Below are 13,119 nucleotides of genomic sequence, written 5' to 3' on the forward strand. Positions count from 1 at the left end.
TTCCCCTGCAAAAGCCCTAAAAGGCACATCCTTTTCCTCCCCATCACCTCCTGTTTAGGCTGCCATGGCCCCAGAAGGTTCCTTTTCCTCCCTGGAGGCGAAGAGGTGAAGGCTGTGGAGCGCCAGCTGGCTCGGCCTCCGCAGGAAAACGCGGATGTGGCAGCCCCGTGCCGGGAGGAGAACGGGGCCCGTCCCTGGGGCGAGCTCCGTGGCCTCCACAGAGGGCTGTCCCCGGTCCCCAAGCGCCTGCACGGCTACAGCCACTGCTGGCAGACCTGGACTGCCCAAGGGAGGAGGAGCTGGGGGAGCTAATAAATAAAAAATTGCAGCGCTGCAGGAGGAAATCCCTCTCGGCCAGCAGTTCGCGGCTGCGGGATAGAGCAAGTATTCCCAAGCTGCAAGCCATATAGGCCATATCCTGCTAAGACATGCAAATAGAAATAGAAAGACAGAGAAGAAAACGTGGGAGAGACGCTGAGATCTGCATGAAGCACCGACAGTAAAATAAGCTTGGACGCTAATAACAAAGCGGGTTTCCTGCAGCTTTCACTTCCTTTTCACCTGCTTGCAGCTTCTCAACTTGTGGGTGCTCCGAGACCTTCACAGAAAACATTGTCTGCCATAACACAAGATTTCTGCCCTAGGAGGCTCTACGGCCTTTCATCTACATCTTAGAAAAAGCATCCATTATATTGAGTTATTGCAGTATTCTTTTTGTGCCCATCACATTATGCTGCTCATACTTAAAAGCAGAGGCAAAGGCGGTTCGATGTTGGGAAAATCCAGCTTCTCCAAAGCCCATCTGCTGAACTCTGCAAGCTGCACGTCGAGTTGCACACAGGCACAGCCATGGGTGAGGACCACGCCAGCACCCCACTGTCCAGCCCCATCAGGTCATCTCAGCCTCCGCTGCACAGCCACAGGCTTTCCGATAGCACCCGGGGCGGGGGTTGCCGAGCCATGAACCACTCAACCACGTTGTACACCACTGCTGGTGGCACAGGGCAGTGAGGGACTATCACGAGCTGGAAATATTGGCCCCTTTCCCAGCCCGACCACATTAACTCCTCCCCTGGGAAGAGGAAGCTGTTTCTGGGCAGTTGCCAGCTTTGCAGATTTATAACGTAGAGCAATGACGCAGCAAGTCCAGCTTCGCTGGGAAAATGGGGAAGAGCTTGAAAGCTGCTTTGGCCCCACTCCTCGGTGGGACGCATTTGTTGCCGTGCACAGCACTAGTTCAGATTGCAGACAGGATTTGTACTGCTCTGGGGCAGAAAACAGGTAAAGAAAAGCTGGCATCAGTCTCATAACTAATTCTTGTTACAGTTACTAATAAAGGAATAAAATACATGGGATGGGAAAAGCAATATTTTAAAATTTAATAACAAAAAATCACATCAAAAGGAGAAGAGTTCAAAATGAGCATGACCTATGAGGCTGTGCCAATATTTGGCCTCAGTAGCACATTCAGGGCTTACCTTGTTCCACGGACTGGGCAGCAAAGAGAGACTTGTTCTTGTCCACACTCTGCAGGGAGAGGACAGTGCCAGATGGCCGAGGTGGTGGTCAGATGCGGAGCCTAGCGATGACCCAGGACACGGGTGGCACCATCACCCCGTGCTGAGCGAGGATGCCAGTGATGGCTTCTGTTTTCTCCAGGGCATTGGGACAACCCCAGGAGAGGAGGCGGGCAGCGATGCACACCCAAAGGCGGGATGCACCCTGCACTCTGTGCCCCCGAGCACCCTCTCTGGGCGGACAGCTGGGAGCACAGGTCTCTGAGGAGCACTGCGCTGCATTTTGCTTTTTCTCACCTGTCTCAGAGCTGAACACAGGCAGGTTTTATACAGGGCAACAAAAAGCATGACTGCCTCTTGCTAGCTAGTTTCCTTGCATCGCCACTCTTGCTTCTTCTCCAGTCTGTCCTAATTTCAAGATCTGTCAATATACTGAAATTGCATCAGGTTCCGCTTATGTTCAGTTCGCATTAGAACTGAGAAGCACGGTGCCAGACTAACAAAGAAGCTGATGGAAGCACAGCTGTTTCCTGGCTGCTCTAACAGGCACAATATCTGACCTGCCTTTGGAAGAGCTGCGGAGGCAGCCCAGCTGCGTTGTGCTTTGCTAGAAGTAGCACTCCCTTCTCAGCGAGAAATCTGTTTCTGAAATCCATCTCTGTCCACGAATTTTGTCATTCGCACGGGGAGATGTAGAGCCCTATGCAGGGGTGCAAGAAGGCCTAGGACCTGCCCTCAGCTGGCCATGGAGACCAGGGAGGCTCCTGCGAGAGCACATGCGGATGGCTGCTTCAGGAGGAAGGAGAGGATCCATTGACCTGCCCCAAACCACAGGTGGACAAGCACAAAAAGCTGCTGAAGGTGGCTTGGTCCTTCTGTCGGGGGCCCTCTCATGGTAGACCACTGCCTTTCTCTGTGGTCATTAAATAAAACAGTAATAATAAATAAATGATACTGATTGAAAGGGACCTTCACATGCTACCTGGTCCAGTCTCCCACTCCAATCAGGTCCTTTTTAGATGGGGTTGCTTGAGATTTTGTCCTTCCAAGTGTTGACTATCTCTGACATTGGAGACTTTGTCACCTCTCCTGGCAGCCTTCCCCAGCACTTCACTCCCCTCAAGAATGATTTTTTTCCTCCCTGCTTATTATTTAACTGGAAAATCCCTTGCTGCATTTTGCGCCTGTTGTTTGTTATCCTTCTCCAGGTGCCTCCAAGAAGAGCCTGGCTCAATCGCTTCTGCAGACTCTGTTGAGGTAGGAGGGACCCATCAGGCTGGCCAAACCCTGACCTCCCCACCTCTGCCTGCATGTCCTGGGCTCCAGCGCCTGACCTCTTCAGCTGCACCCTTTGGACTCGCTCCAGTCTACCGATGTCTTCCTCGTAACGGGGAGCCCAAAACTGAGCAAGTTTACTCCAGACACAGTCTCACTGATGCTGAATGGGAGGGAGAAATCGCTTCCCTGAGCTGCCGGCTGCCCTCCTGCACACCCGGTGTGCAGTTGGCCTCCTTGGCCACCAGAGCACACTGCTGATTCACGTTCAGCCGACTGCTGTAGGCACTGCCGACCCGCTCGGTGTCTGTGCACCATCACTGCCGCTCATCACCTCCTGCAGCCCTTCTGCACCGCACAGAAAACCTGACAAGCCTCAGCAAGTGCTCTGCAACACCCCAGAGCAAACCCTGCACACGCTACCAACCTCCCAGGGCAGGTGAGCACACAGGGCCACCATCCCTTGCAGGAACATCTCTTGCCAATGTTATCTTGCCCTCATTTCCCCCCCCAACGTGGACTCTCAGGCTTGGCTGGCTCCAACGCTTCCTTTCACAGGGCTTATTTCTTTAGGTTACATGGATCTGTAACTGCAGGCACAGTGAGAGCCCTGCCCACAGCCAGAAGTCACCAGCTTCCAGCTTCTCTCAGCCTGGAGGCCCATAGGCAGCTTGTGGAGCCCAGCCACTGTCCCTTCTTCCCAGCCCCCTCCTGTTCATCCTCCCGATCACTAGCAGCCTACTCCACAGCTCCTGATGACCCCATGTCTCAGCCTTGCCTTCTGCTACCCCACGGGGGCCACCATCACCCCAGGGAGAGGCACAGGGCAAGCCAGAAGCCACAGACCAGGCAGCAGCAGCACCCTCCCTCTGGGGCTCAGCCTCTAATACACCTGCAGGAGATGCTCCAGCCAGCCAGCACTCATGCCTTCCTCACAGCACATCTCCACTATGGTTGCACCATCTTAAGTTCTGACCAGGCTTCCCAGCCCCCTCTACAACACAAACTATGAAGTCCCCACTTGCTGCTGCTGGGACCTCTGTTCCTGCCAGGGAGCTATATAGGTTGTCCTCCCGCAGCAGGCAAGTGCCTCCTCACCTGGAGGCAGGAGAAGGAAACAGGTGTGGGCAATCCCTAATCTGGACACACCTACCAGGAGACTGGAGATGTGGTAGTGTTTAAAGACTACCTAAAGCAGAAATCCACCTCCAAGAAAAACCACCACCTACAACATTAATGCAAGGGCTCTGCCAGCTGCTCCTGTTTGCTTGGCTCCCAGAGCTTCCCATCATATGCAGCACGAGGAGCAGAGTTACTGCAGCTCTGCATTCATAAAAAGATTATTGTTAGGGGTAGAAAAGAAAAGTGGACTAAATTGGAATGAGCTCTGTGTTTGAATAGGAGTAATAATGTTGTGATAATTTGTCTGTAGAGCCTCTGCCACCCAAGAATCTTAATGCACTTTTTAAAGTCTTGAGGTGCAAAGAGCAAACCTTTAAAGCAGGTAACAGTAAAGCTGGCCAAATATAAAAGAGAAAAATCTGCTTAAATGCCGTTTTATGGTATAGGAGAAAGCAATGAGAAGCTGAGTGAAAATTACCATTTGGTGCCCTTCTGAAGAAGCAAGTTGGCAAAAGATTGCCATTTGTTTATATATTTATATAGGTTAGTTTGTTATTATGAGTCTTATTGAAATTATTTTTTTCCTGTATTTCTAATAGCTATATGTAAATATGTGTTCACAAAAGAAATAGGGGCCAATACTAGATCTTTCCAGAATAGGTCGCTATTACTCACTTCCTCCCCATCCTAGCTGAGCTGGGACGCACACGTTCAGGCCACCCTACTTGTAAAATGGCAACACCCGGCTTATTTTCACATTCTACATCTGCAATCTGCAAACACCCAAAGAGCGAATAACTTGCCAGTGACGTCCATATGACGGTGACGGGTTGTGACTGCCCGGCCTGCTGGGGTGGTGAGACGGCGCTGGGAACAGTGAGGCTGGTGGAAGGAGGTCCCCCAAAGAGGGGACCACCGAGAGCTCCTCTGCTGTCCTGCAGGGACCAGAGAGAGCAGAGAGAACCTCAGTAGCGCTGCACCTCCCCAACACTTTTGTCTGCTTTTACTTTGACAATACGAAATATCTGCAGAACGGCAAAACATTTTGAAAAATGTGTTTTGAAAAAGTGGCGTTTCCCCAGCTCCTGAACTATATAATTGATATATCTAGGCCAGAGCACACTGTAACATAAATTAGACCTCTGAAAGTCCTGAGCGGCTGAAAATCGATGAGTTTTAGTAATAATTACCTGTTTTATCTTCCTTCTTATTAATATTTACATGTGTCTAATCTTTTCTTTGCAAACATGATGTTTCCCTATTGCTGTTGTCCTTTAGAGAAAGCTAAAATGAAAGCTTCTGGTTTCTTTGATTAAAGATTCAGCACTGAGTCTTTAACAAAGCTGTTACTTTCTTGAAACAGTAAGATCATGCGAGCTGACTACTGGCTTAGCTGATTTACCCAGGCTAGGTGACACCACCTCCTTGGCCAAGCACACGTGCCTCCAAACACAGCATAGGCAGGCAGGGCACTATTTCTCCATTCCCATAATTTTAATCCAAATCTTGTAATCATCTTACATTTTTTTCTTCAGCTCTAACTCTTTGACTTCTCACCTATGAAAGGGTGAAGGTGACTGGTGGGGTTATCACAACCTAAAGCCATCATTTAAAGAGAGGGTCCCTGTCAAGTTATTACCTCTTCAGATGTTGTTTGCAAATTACAGACATATAACATCAAAACTTAAGAATTAAAAATTAATGTTAGCATTTTTCAAAAGCATGTGTTAGTGTAGAAACAGAGATGAGAATTCAGTGATTTTCAATAACAGTGGTACACTTCACCCCCCCAACATAAGAGTGGGAAAGCTGGGAGTGCACCATAACCCTGGGAGGGGGGGGATAGAGAAAAATGAAAATAGAAAGTAAGAAAGAAAAAGTAATATAAATTATATTTATTGCAAGACCAAAACTTTCCTGCAAGGCCAACTGCTACCTAGCTTTACAGTAATTGAGCAAACAAGCTGGAAACAAGTCAGACGAAGGAAGGAAGCTGGATAATCAGCAGTGTCAAAAATACCTTTGGACAACAGGAGGGATTTGTAAAAGAACCTGTTTCATTTGCAAAAGAACCCATTTTGTTTCATGGAAAAGCACAGAGTTTGCAGGGAACTGTGCTCAGGACGCAGCTCAGGCTGGATGGGGGCTGGGGCAGGGGCTAGTGCCATCCAGAAGGAATTAAAAACAGTATTCTGCCTTTTCACTGAAATTAAGCTCTTTGTTTTTCAAAAAAGTTCCATGTTCTCCCCTGCTAAAGGGAAGAATTTCCACCTAACATGGTATTTTTCATCACAAGCAGCGTTGGAAGGGACCCAGCAAATGGTGCCTGCACCTCGCCTTTCCTCCTACGTTCCCCATTTTGGTTCTCACATGGAAAAGGAGAGGCAAGAACTGTATTTTGATTTTCCAGGCTATTCTGCAGTATAAACCCTTGGGGCCTATCCCAGAGACACTGCTTCCCTGCAGGACTTTCCTCAGGGCCCATGCACTGAAGATGGATTTTGATTTCCATCTTTCAAATAGCCTGGAGAAATTCAGATCCATTTCTTGTCCAAAGAGATTCCCCAGCACCTCCGGTGGCAGAGGGACTCCCAGCAAACACTGTCGCCACGGGGCTGTTGTCACAAGAAGCCTTGCTGAGATAAGGACGTTTCAGCTCTACAACCTGCTGCCTGTGTGCTTCCTTGACAAGCTTTTGCCCCAGGGCAACTCATGAACGTCCACCATGACTTCGCTGGCTACCCTGCTCCCGTCGCTGCTCCCTTCTCGCCTGGGCTGCACCCTGCTCCTTCGGTGCTAAGAGTCCACGAGCCCCTAGGAACAGCGGACAAGGATGGGGACAACACAGGTTTCTCATCCAGCTCTTCCCCCTCAGTTCATGCCTCTGCTCAGCAGAGGACCGGCCCCGCGTTGCGGGATGGTCTGCACTTTATCCTAGAGTCAGTGCTCCTTTCCTGTTTTCCCACAGGCAGGAAAGGCTCGGCGAGCTGCAGATTTGTTATTTCTGGTGAGGCCTCCGCGTACGTCAGAGCGCAACGCCTGCCTCGAACCAGCGCCACCAGCCTCGAGGCAAGGGCAGCTGCAGGAAAGCTCGAAGCCGCGGCATCAGGCCGGCTTTGCTGGACGACGGGCAGAGGGAGCGATGCGCTGCGTCTTGGCTCCAAGTCCAGCTGCGGCCCTGCTCCAACAGCGAGCTCCACGCTGTCACCCATAAACGCTGTATTTTGGGATAGGGTCGGACACTGTCCTCTACCACTGGCTGCACTGCTGAAACACCAAGAGTTTCAAGTTCTGCCTCATTTCTTTAAGCTGTTTGCCAGTGTCTGGGTTGTGCCCCACCATCTCGGCTGGCCAGGGCTTGTCCGGAGGGAGAACAGTGTAAGGGACTGTAACATGGAGGAAAAAAGGGCTGGAGACCCCAGGAAGCTTTTCTGTGGTATATAAACAGAATAACAAGGACAGTGTGTGTGGAAACATCCGTAATGTGGAAAGTGATTCCAGACAATGCAACCTTCAGCTCCTGCCAAGCGGCTGATCCTATGCTCAGCACTCTCCAGCCACAGGCAGCAAGGGCTGGAGACAGCTCCCGAGCATCCCCAGGCACCTTCTGGGATGGCCCAGAGGTGAACAGGGCTAGAAAAATACAGAAGAAACCCTAAAGAAGTTTACAGAGAGTAACCTGGCCACAAAGCCTAGGCTGGGGTTCCAATTGCTCCTTAGTGCCGCTGCCTGGTCGGAGCTGCGCACTGTGCAGAGGATGGCAGCCCCATGGCCAGACGTCTGTGGCTTGCCAGAGACATGCCTCGAGGTGGCCACCTGGCAGAGGATGCACATCCAGCTCTGCCATCAGCCATGCCGGTCTGCTTGCTGCTCCATGCCTGTTTCCCCATTTTCCAGGAGTTGACAGAGGATCTAGCCAGCTGCCCCCTGGGTTCAGGCTCTGCTCTGGTGGTGGAGAGAGGAGAGGAGGAGGCTCAGTTTGCCTGGGTAAATGCTGAACATTTGCCCCAGTCTCCCTCCAGGGTTGCAGCAATCCCCCACACAGCAGACCCTTTCGATTCGGTCACAGACACACACTTCAGCAGCACCCAAGCCTCTTTATTCTGAAGGTACCTTTAATCTACAGAGGATGGGTCATTCTGCCGACATTCACAACTTCTTCAGTAAGTCTACCTGGAGAGAGAGACAAATTCTGGGATGCTAAAACCTCCGTGTGCAGGTACTGGTGAGTCTCCATCCAAGCCAACTTTCCAGTCACCATTTTTCCATCAGGCCTATGGTCCCTTGAGTCCCACCTGGACTGGACGGCCTATGGTCTGGTCACAAGTACGTGATCTCTATGACGTTAGGCTCAGCATTCCTGCAGGGAAGGTGATGCTTACATGAGCACTGGTAGCTTACCCCAGCCATGTCCTTGTTGTCCAGCTCTCGCTGGCAGTACTGAGCTGACTGCTTTCTCTGAGAGCCCAGCTTCTTCCAGTCCGTGAGGTGCACACCACCGTCCAAGTCCTGCGGCATGGGCTCATGGTAAAGGGTGATTTGGATGGTGCGGAGATGAGGGCCGTAGTGCACCACAATGATAATGAAGACAGCCAAGAGGACAAAGATGACAACGATTACAGAGATCATGGGCAGGGCATCGGACTTCTTTGTCACACTCTTAACAACAGAGATGGGAGTGAATCCACCTGAGTCCTGGGGCTCGGGCTGTCTCAGCTGGCTGCTGGGGGCAGAGATGTTCATGGCTCAGTAGGCTAACCTGTGACAGAGAAACATCAGTTGGAAATGAGTTATCAGCAAGCAGAGGCTGTCTCACGTGTGCCCTCATCTTCTGTCCTTGATTACAGAGCTCCTGCCTCTCACCACTGGCATCTCCCCAGTTGCAGAGACTCAGGGAGAGACACTGGATGCAGTTTCTTCTATGTGTGAGCTAGGGAAAAGGTCGCTGGGCATCAGGCAAACCCTCCTCAATGACTTGCAGATCTCTGGGCTGGGAATGGGCACAACGAGCACTTCATCCCTCCCGAGCGCCCTGCACAAGGGTAGGAATCTCCCTGCAGCAGGGAAGGCACTCTAAAGACCCCCAGCATGGGCAGCACAGGTGCTCACACAGGTTAAACCAGACCAATCTTAAGTGCCTGGTACGATGGCTTTGGGGCTAGAGGGGAGGCTGAGCAAGTGCTTTCAGCAGGTAAAAGCACATGCCTGCAGGTCCTGGGCAAACAAGATTGTCCTGTACACAGTCACCCCGTGAGGCTCTCCAGACAGAGCAGGACAAACACATGACAGCTGCAAACACTGATGGAGCCTGGTTTAATTTGGGTTGAATTCATACTCCTCAGCATCAGCAGCTGGTAGCAGAGCAGCCTGTTTGCACTGAATCCAGGCACAGCAATCTGCAGGAGCATCCAATAAGGACCCCATCATGATAATCCCGCTTTAGTCTGATTTACTCCACACAGAGTTAAAAATAGAAGAGGAGAGCGAAGTAGTGCAGAAGCCACCTATGCCAACCTGTCTCCACTAGCATGGCTGGAGCAGGGCTGAGCCACTGGCAGAATTTAAGGATTATATCTGGGGTTGTAGGGATGATGCCCCAGATGCACTGAGTCAAACCAGGTGGCAACCAGAGCACAGCTGGGAAGGCTGTTCCCTGTGTTCCCTTGTCCTGGACACCTTCGGAGTCACGGGGTTTCCTTCCACCACACCATGCTCCTCCACTACCGCATTACATGAACTAAGAGTTCCTGAAGGGGAGACCTCAACTTTCCCTTCCTCCTCTCAGTACTGCAGTGCTAATCCAACACCAAATCTCACAGGCAACTTCCTGGAAAGTCCAACCCTGCTAAAATACACCAGGAGGTTTTTATGTTTCAGGCCAGTGCTGGACACAGCAGCAAAAATCCAGCGTGAGCCACGAGTGGGAGGACGGCTGGGAGGCAGAGGGGCAGCAGGAGGAAAAGAGGGAAAGAAAAGAGAAAGAGCCTTCCTCTGGCCCAGAGGGGCACAGGCAGTACCTCAGTATCCCAACTCCATGGGTATCATTATTTCCAAGGGAGACGTTGGAAAGCTCAGGGCAGACCCAGTAGAAAAGACTCCTGGAAGGTTATTTGGGGGCCGGAGAGGCTGTAGCGCAATTTGACTCACCTCGGAAACTGCCACGTCATGCCTTAGACCCACACCCCCAGGGATTCCCCCGGGGCAGAGAAAGAGGAAACGCCTGCTGCTCATCCCACACATGCTCCGCAGAGGTGCTCCCTTACCTAGCAGAGTGCCACATCATCCGCGCCTCCCCCTCCTCGCTGTCGCGCACACACACGCTTGCACGCAGAGGAAACGCTCCGCACTCACGCCTGCTGCAGCACAAGGGCCCTTTGTTCGGGGAGAAAACACCTAGCTGCCCCTTAGCGCGCACACGCGCGCGCACACACACACAAGCCACCAGCTTTCCTACCCAGAAGAAACCTTTCCACCTCCTTCCCCTTCTTTTATTGACTTGTCTTTAAAATGTATTGAGCTTAAAAAAATCAGTGTAAAAATATCGCTGTGTGTGTGAGCTCCTTGCGAAGTCCAGTAACCCGCATACGTGCAATGCTGTGAGCTGCAAGTACCCTTGCCCGGTGAAACGCTGCAGCCACAAGAGCTGTAGGCTGATCTCTTTTTCTGCCAGGGATCCTGCTGCTCAGGCCCTTCGGCCCATGGCCACAGCAGGCTGTTTAGGAGACAGCTAAGTACCTGGCTGCTAATAATAATTTCCAGTAGTGCCCACATGGTACCAGAAGGGCACATGCTGTGAGGGTGAGCGTACGCTTCAAACACACGCTCTTACTATGTAGGAGTTAGAGAACTACATATCAAAGGAGGACGAGTGGCTCTGGCTCTTGCGAGGGGGTCGTTTGGGAGCCCTGCTGCCACCAGCAGCAGTGTCACTCCACATTGCAGCTATTTTGAACTCTTGGTGATGCCTTGAGGACAGAGAGATCCAGCACGACAGCAGTTCCCACCACAGCAGAAGGCAAAGTGTCTCTCTCAAGCAGCCACTGACACATTTGGTGTAACCCAGCTCTGAAAGCACAGGCACGCTGCCGTCTTCCCTCCCATCCACCCTGCAGCTGCTGCTGCCCATGTCTGGCTGGCCTGAACCCCCCACACCGATCACACATCAGTCATGGTTCCACAGGGCCTGTGGAAGGGTGCACAGTTGGAGCAGGATCGGGACCAGGGATAGAGAGATGAAAAGTTTGGATTAATACAATTCCCTTTCAGAACAAGGCAGCCTCTGCAAACCAGTGCGACCCTGAGCACGTCACAGCTACAGTAAAGATGGATCATCTGCAGCTTTCTCTATCTCTGGAAAGCTATTTATGAAACCACCCCAGCTTCTCCCATCTCTTCCCAGCTCCCCTTCCCAGAACAGAACTGTTCTTACCTTGTGGCTGCCCCTCAGCAGACAAGCTTAGGTAAATATTTGTGATCCCTCTTTCACGTACATAGGGAGGACAGAACTAGAAATGTCTCTTTCTCCCTTTTGCCAAACAAGCTGACGGAAGAGATTTGGCTGCACGATAGGGCTGCTGCGACTGGGAATCTGCACTCATTTCAGGATTCATTAAAACCTTAATCTACAGCATAATCTCTGGGCATCACATCTGTGCAAAAGACAAAAAAAAAGGGGGGGGGAGGTGATGTTAAAAGAAGGTTTGTAAAAGCAAAAGCTGCTGTGAGAAGCTGGCTCCATTTGGCCAGATGGTTTGCTTAGGTTTGCGAGGTCCTTGAACAGACCCGCTGAAATACAACAAGCTGTACAGTGCATTAGAGATCTCTCCCTCTGTTCCTGCAGCCTTCTCCTAGCCATGGATAGCAAGGACCTTGCAAGCGGCACAAGACCATCCCCTTGATGTGATCCATGCAGTAACAATAATGTGAAAGGAGCAGCTCCACTGCCCCTGGTCTGGGCTCTGCCTGCTTTCCTGGGCTCCCCCTGCCCAGTGGGCTGCAGAAGAGGGCTGGACGTAGCCTCTGGAGTCCAGAAGTCAGGGAAGAGGCTGTGGCATGAGGCTGGGCTTGGCCATGTGCTTTCCAATGGGGTTCTTGTGATCTCCTGGAGGTGCACATCAACCACAGCACAGTGTGATGGTGTCCCTTGCTCTGTGATGTCCTCCACATCTCTAATGTGCCATATACAACTGGCAAACAGGCTGTGGATCATACTAGTTTGCTGAAGCAGGTGAGAGGGGTGATCTGGAGGGAGAGAGATGGCAATGCCGCATCAGAGGGCTGTGTTACTCACAGCTGTCACCTCAGTGCAGAGCAGAGCCCTGGACCTGTAAGCCTGCGACTGTGGAGCATGGGACAGCCCAGAGCAGGCAGGTACAAATCCCAGATTCTCCTCGAACACTTGCCCCTCTGTGATACAACCTCCTCTCCCACCTCAATGCTGCTGAAGGGAAATCAACTCATTTCTCCTGAAACAGGGCACCTTGTTAGGAAACTAAAGGCCCTGTTCCTTGACCAAAGAGATACTACATTGAGTGTGGAGAGGGTCCAGGCAGTCATCAAAGAGCCCAAGGGTGGAAGAAGTCCTTGTCAACAGCTACCCCCGTGAGACAGGCATGGGGCAGGAGAGCTGGGCAGTCTAACCAGTCAGCCCCAGTTGGGACCATCTTGCCACCATGCAGTGGCCTCCTGCTTCAGAGTGCTAGACAGAGCAGCAAATAATGTGGAAATATCTTGGAATTCGAGGTACCCTCACAATGTCTCAGCTGGAAGCTCAGACTCGGCCACATTAACAAGCAGTGGTGTCAGCCCTAAAGCCACTGGCATTGGGGTTCCTGCAGATTTGTACCTGAAACTCTGGCATGGTTCTTCTGAGATGGGCCAATACTGTAGCTTTCCATCACGGGAGCACTAAGATAGCCTCCTTCCTCCCCTGCAGCCACCTATTTCCATCAAGCATATGGTAGCTCCTTCCCTTTGATACCAGCAGGGGACACACAGACAGACCAGAACATGAACAGACACAGAAAACCTGACAGCCTGCGTCTCATCTCAGCAGAAAGCGTGCTAACAGCCAAAGGCTCTGCTCCTGCCACTTCTCAGTCACAAAGTCAGAGTCAAGAAGCCAAATGCCCCAAAAGCCTTTGCTAGCACAGCCGACCACTGCACTGATTTTTCAATTCCTCCCCTCACTGAAGAACTAGACCCT

The 13,119-nt window shown here is 51.5% G+C and overlaps 1 protein-coding gene across 1 annotated transcript; it reads right to left on the reverse strand.

Annotated features, from left to right (window-relative positions):
* Positions 1-8,234: 8,234 nt before the first annotated feature.
* Positions 8,235-8,657, reverse strand: SMIM33 (small integral membrane protein 33). Its single transcript, XM_062587755.1, has one exon. The coding sequence runs from the start codon at positions 8,655-8,657 to the stop codon at positions 8,235-8,237; it is 423 nt and encodes a 140-aa protein (XP_062443739.1).
* Positions 8,658-13,119: the final 4,462 nt, after the last annotated feature.

This window comes from Rhea pennata, chromosome 14, assembly GCF_028389875.1.
Source record: "Rhea pennata isolate bPtePen1 chromosome 14, bPtePen1.pri, whole genome shotgun sequence".
Classification (NCBI taxonomy): domain Eukaryota; kingdom Metazoa; phylum Chordata; class Aves; order Rheiformes; family Rheidae; genus Rhea; species Rhea pennata.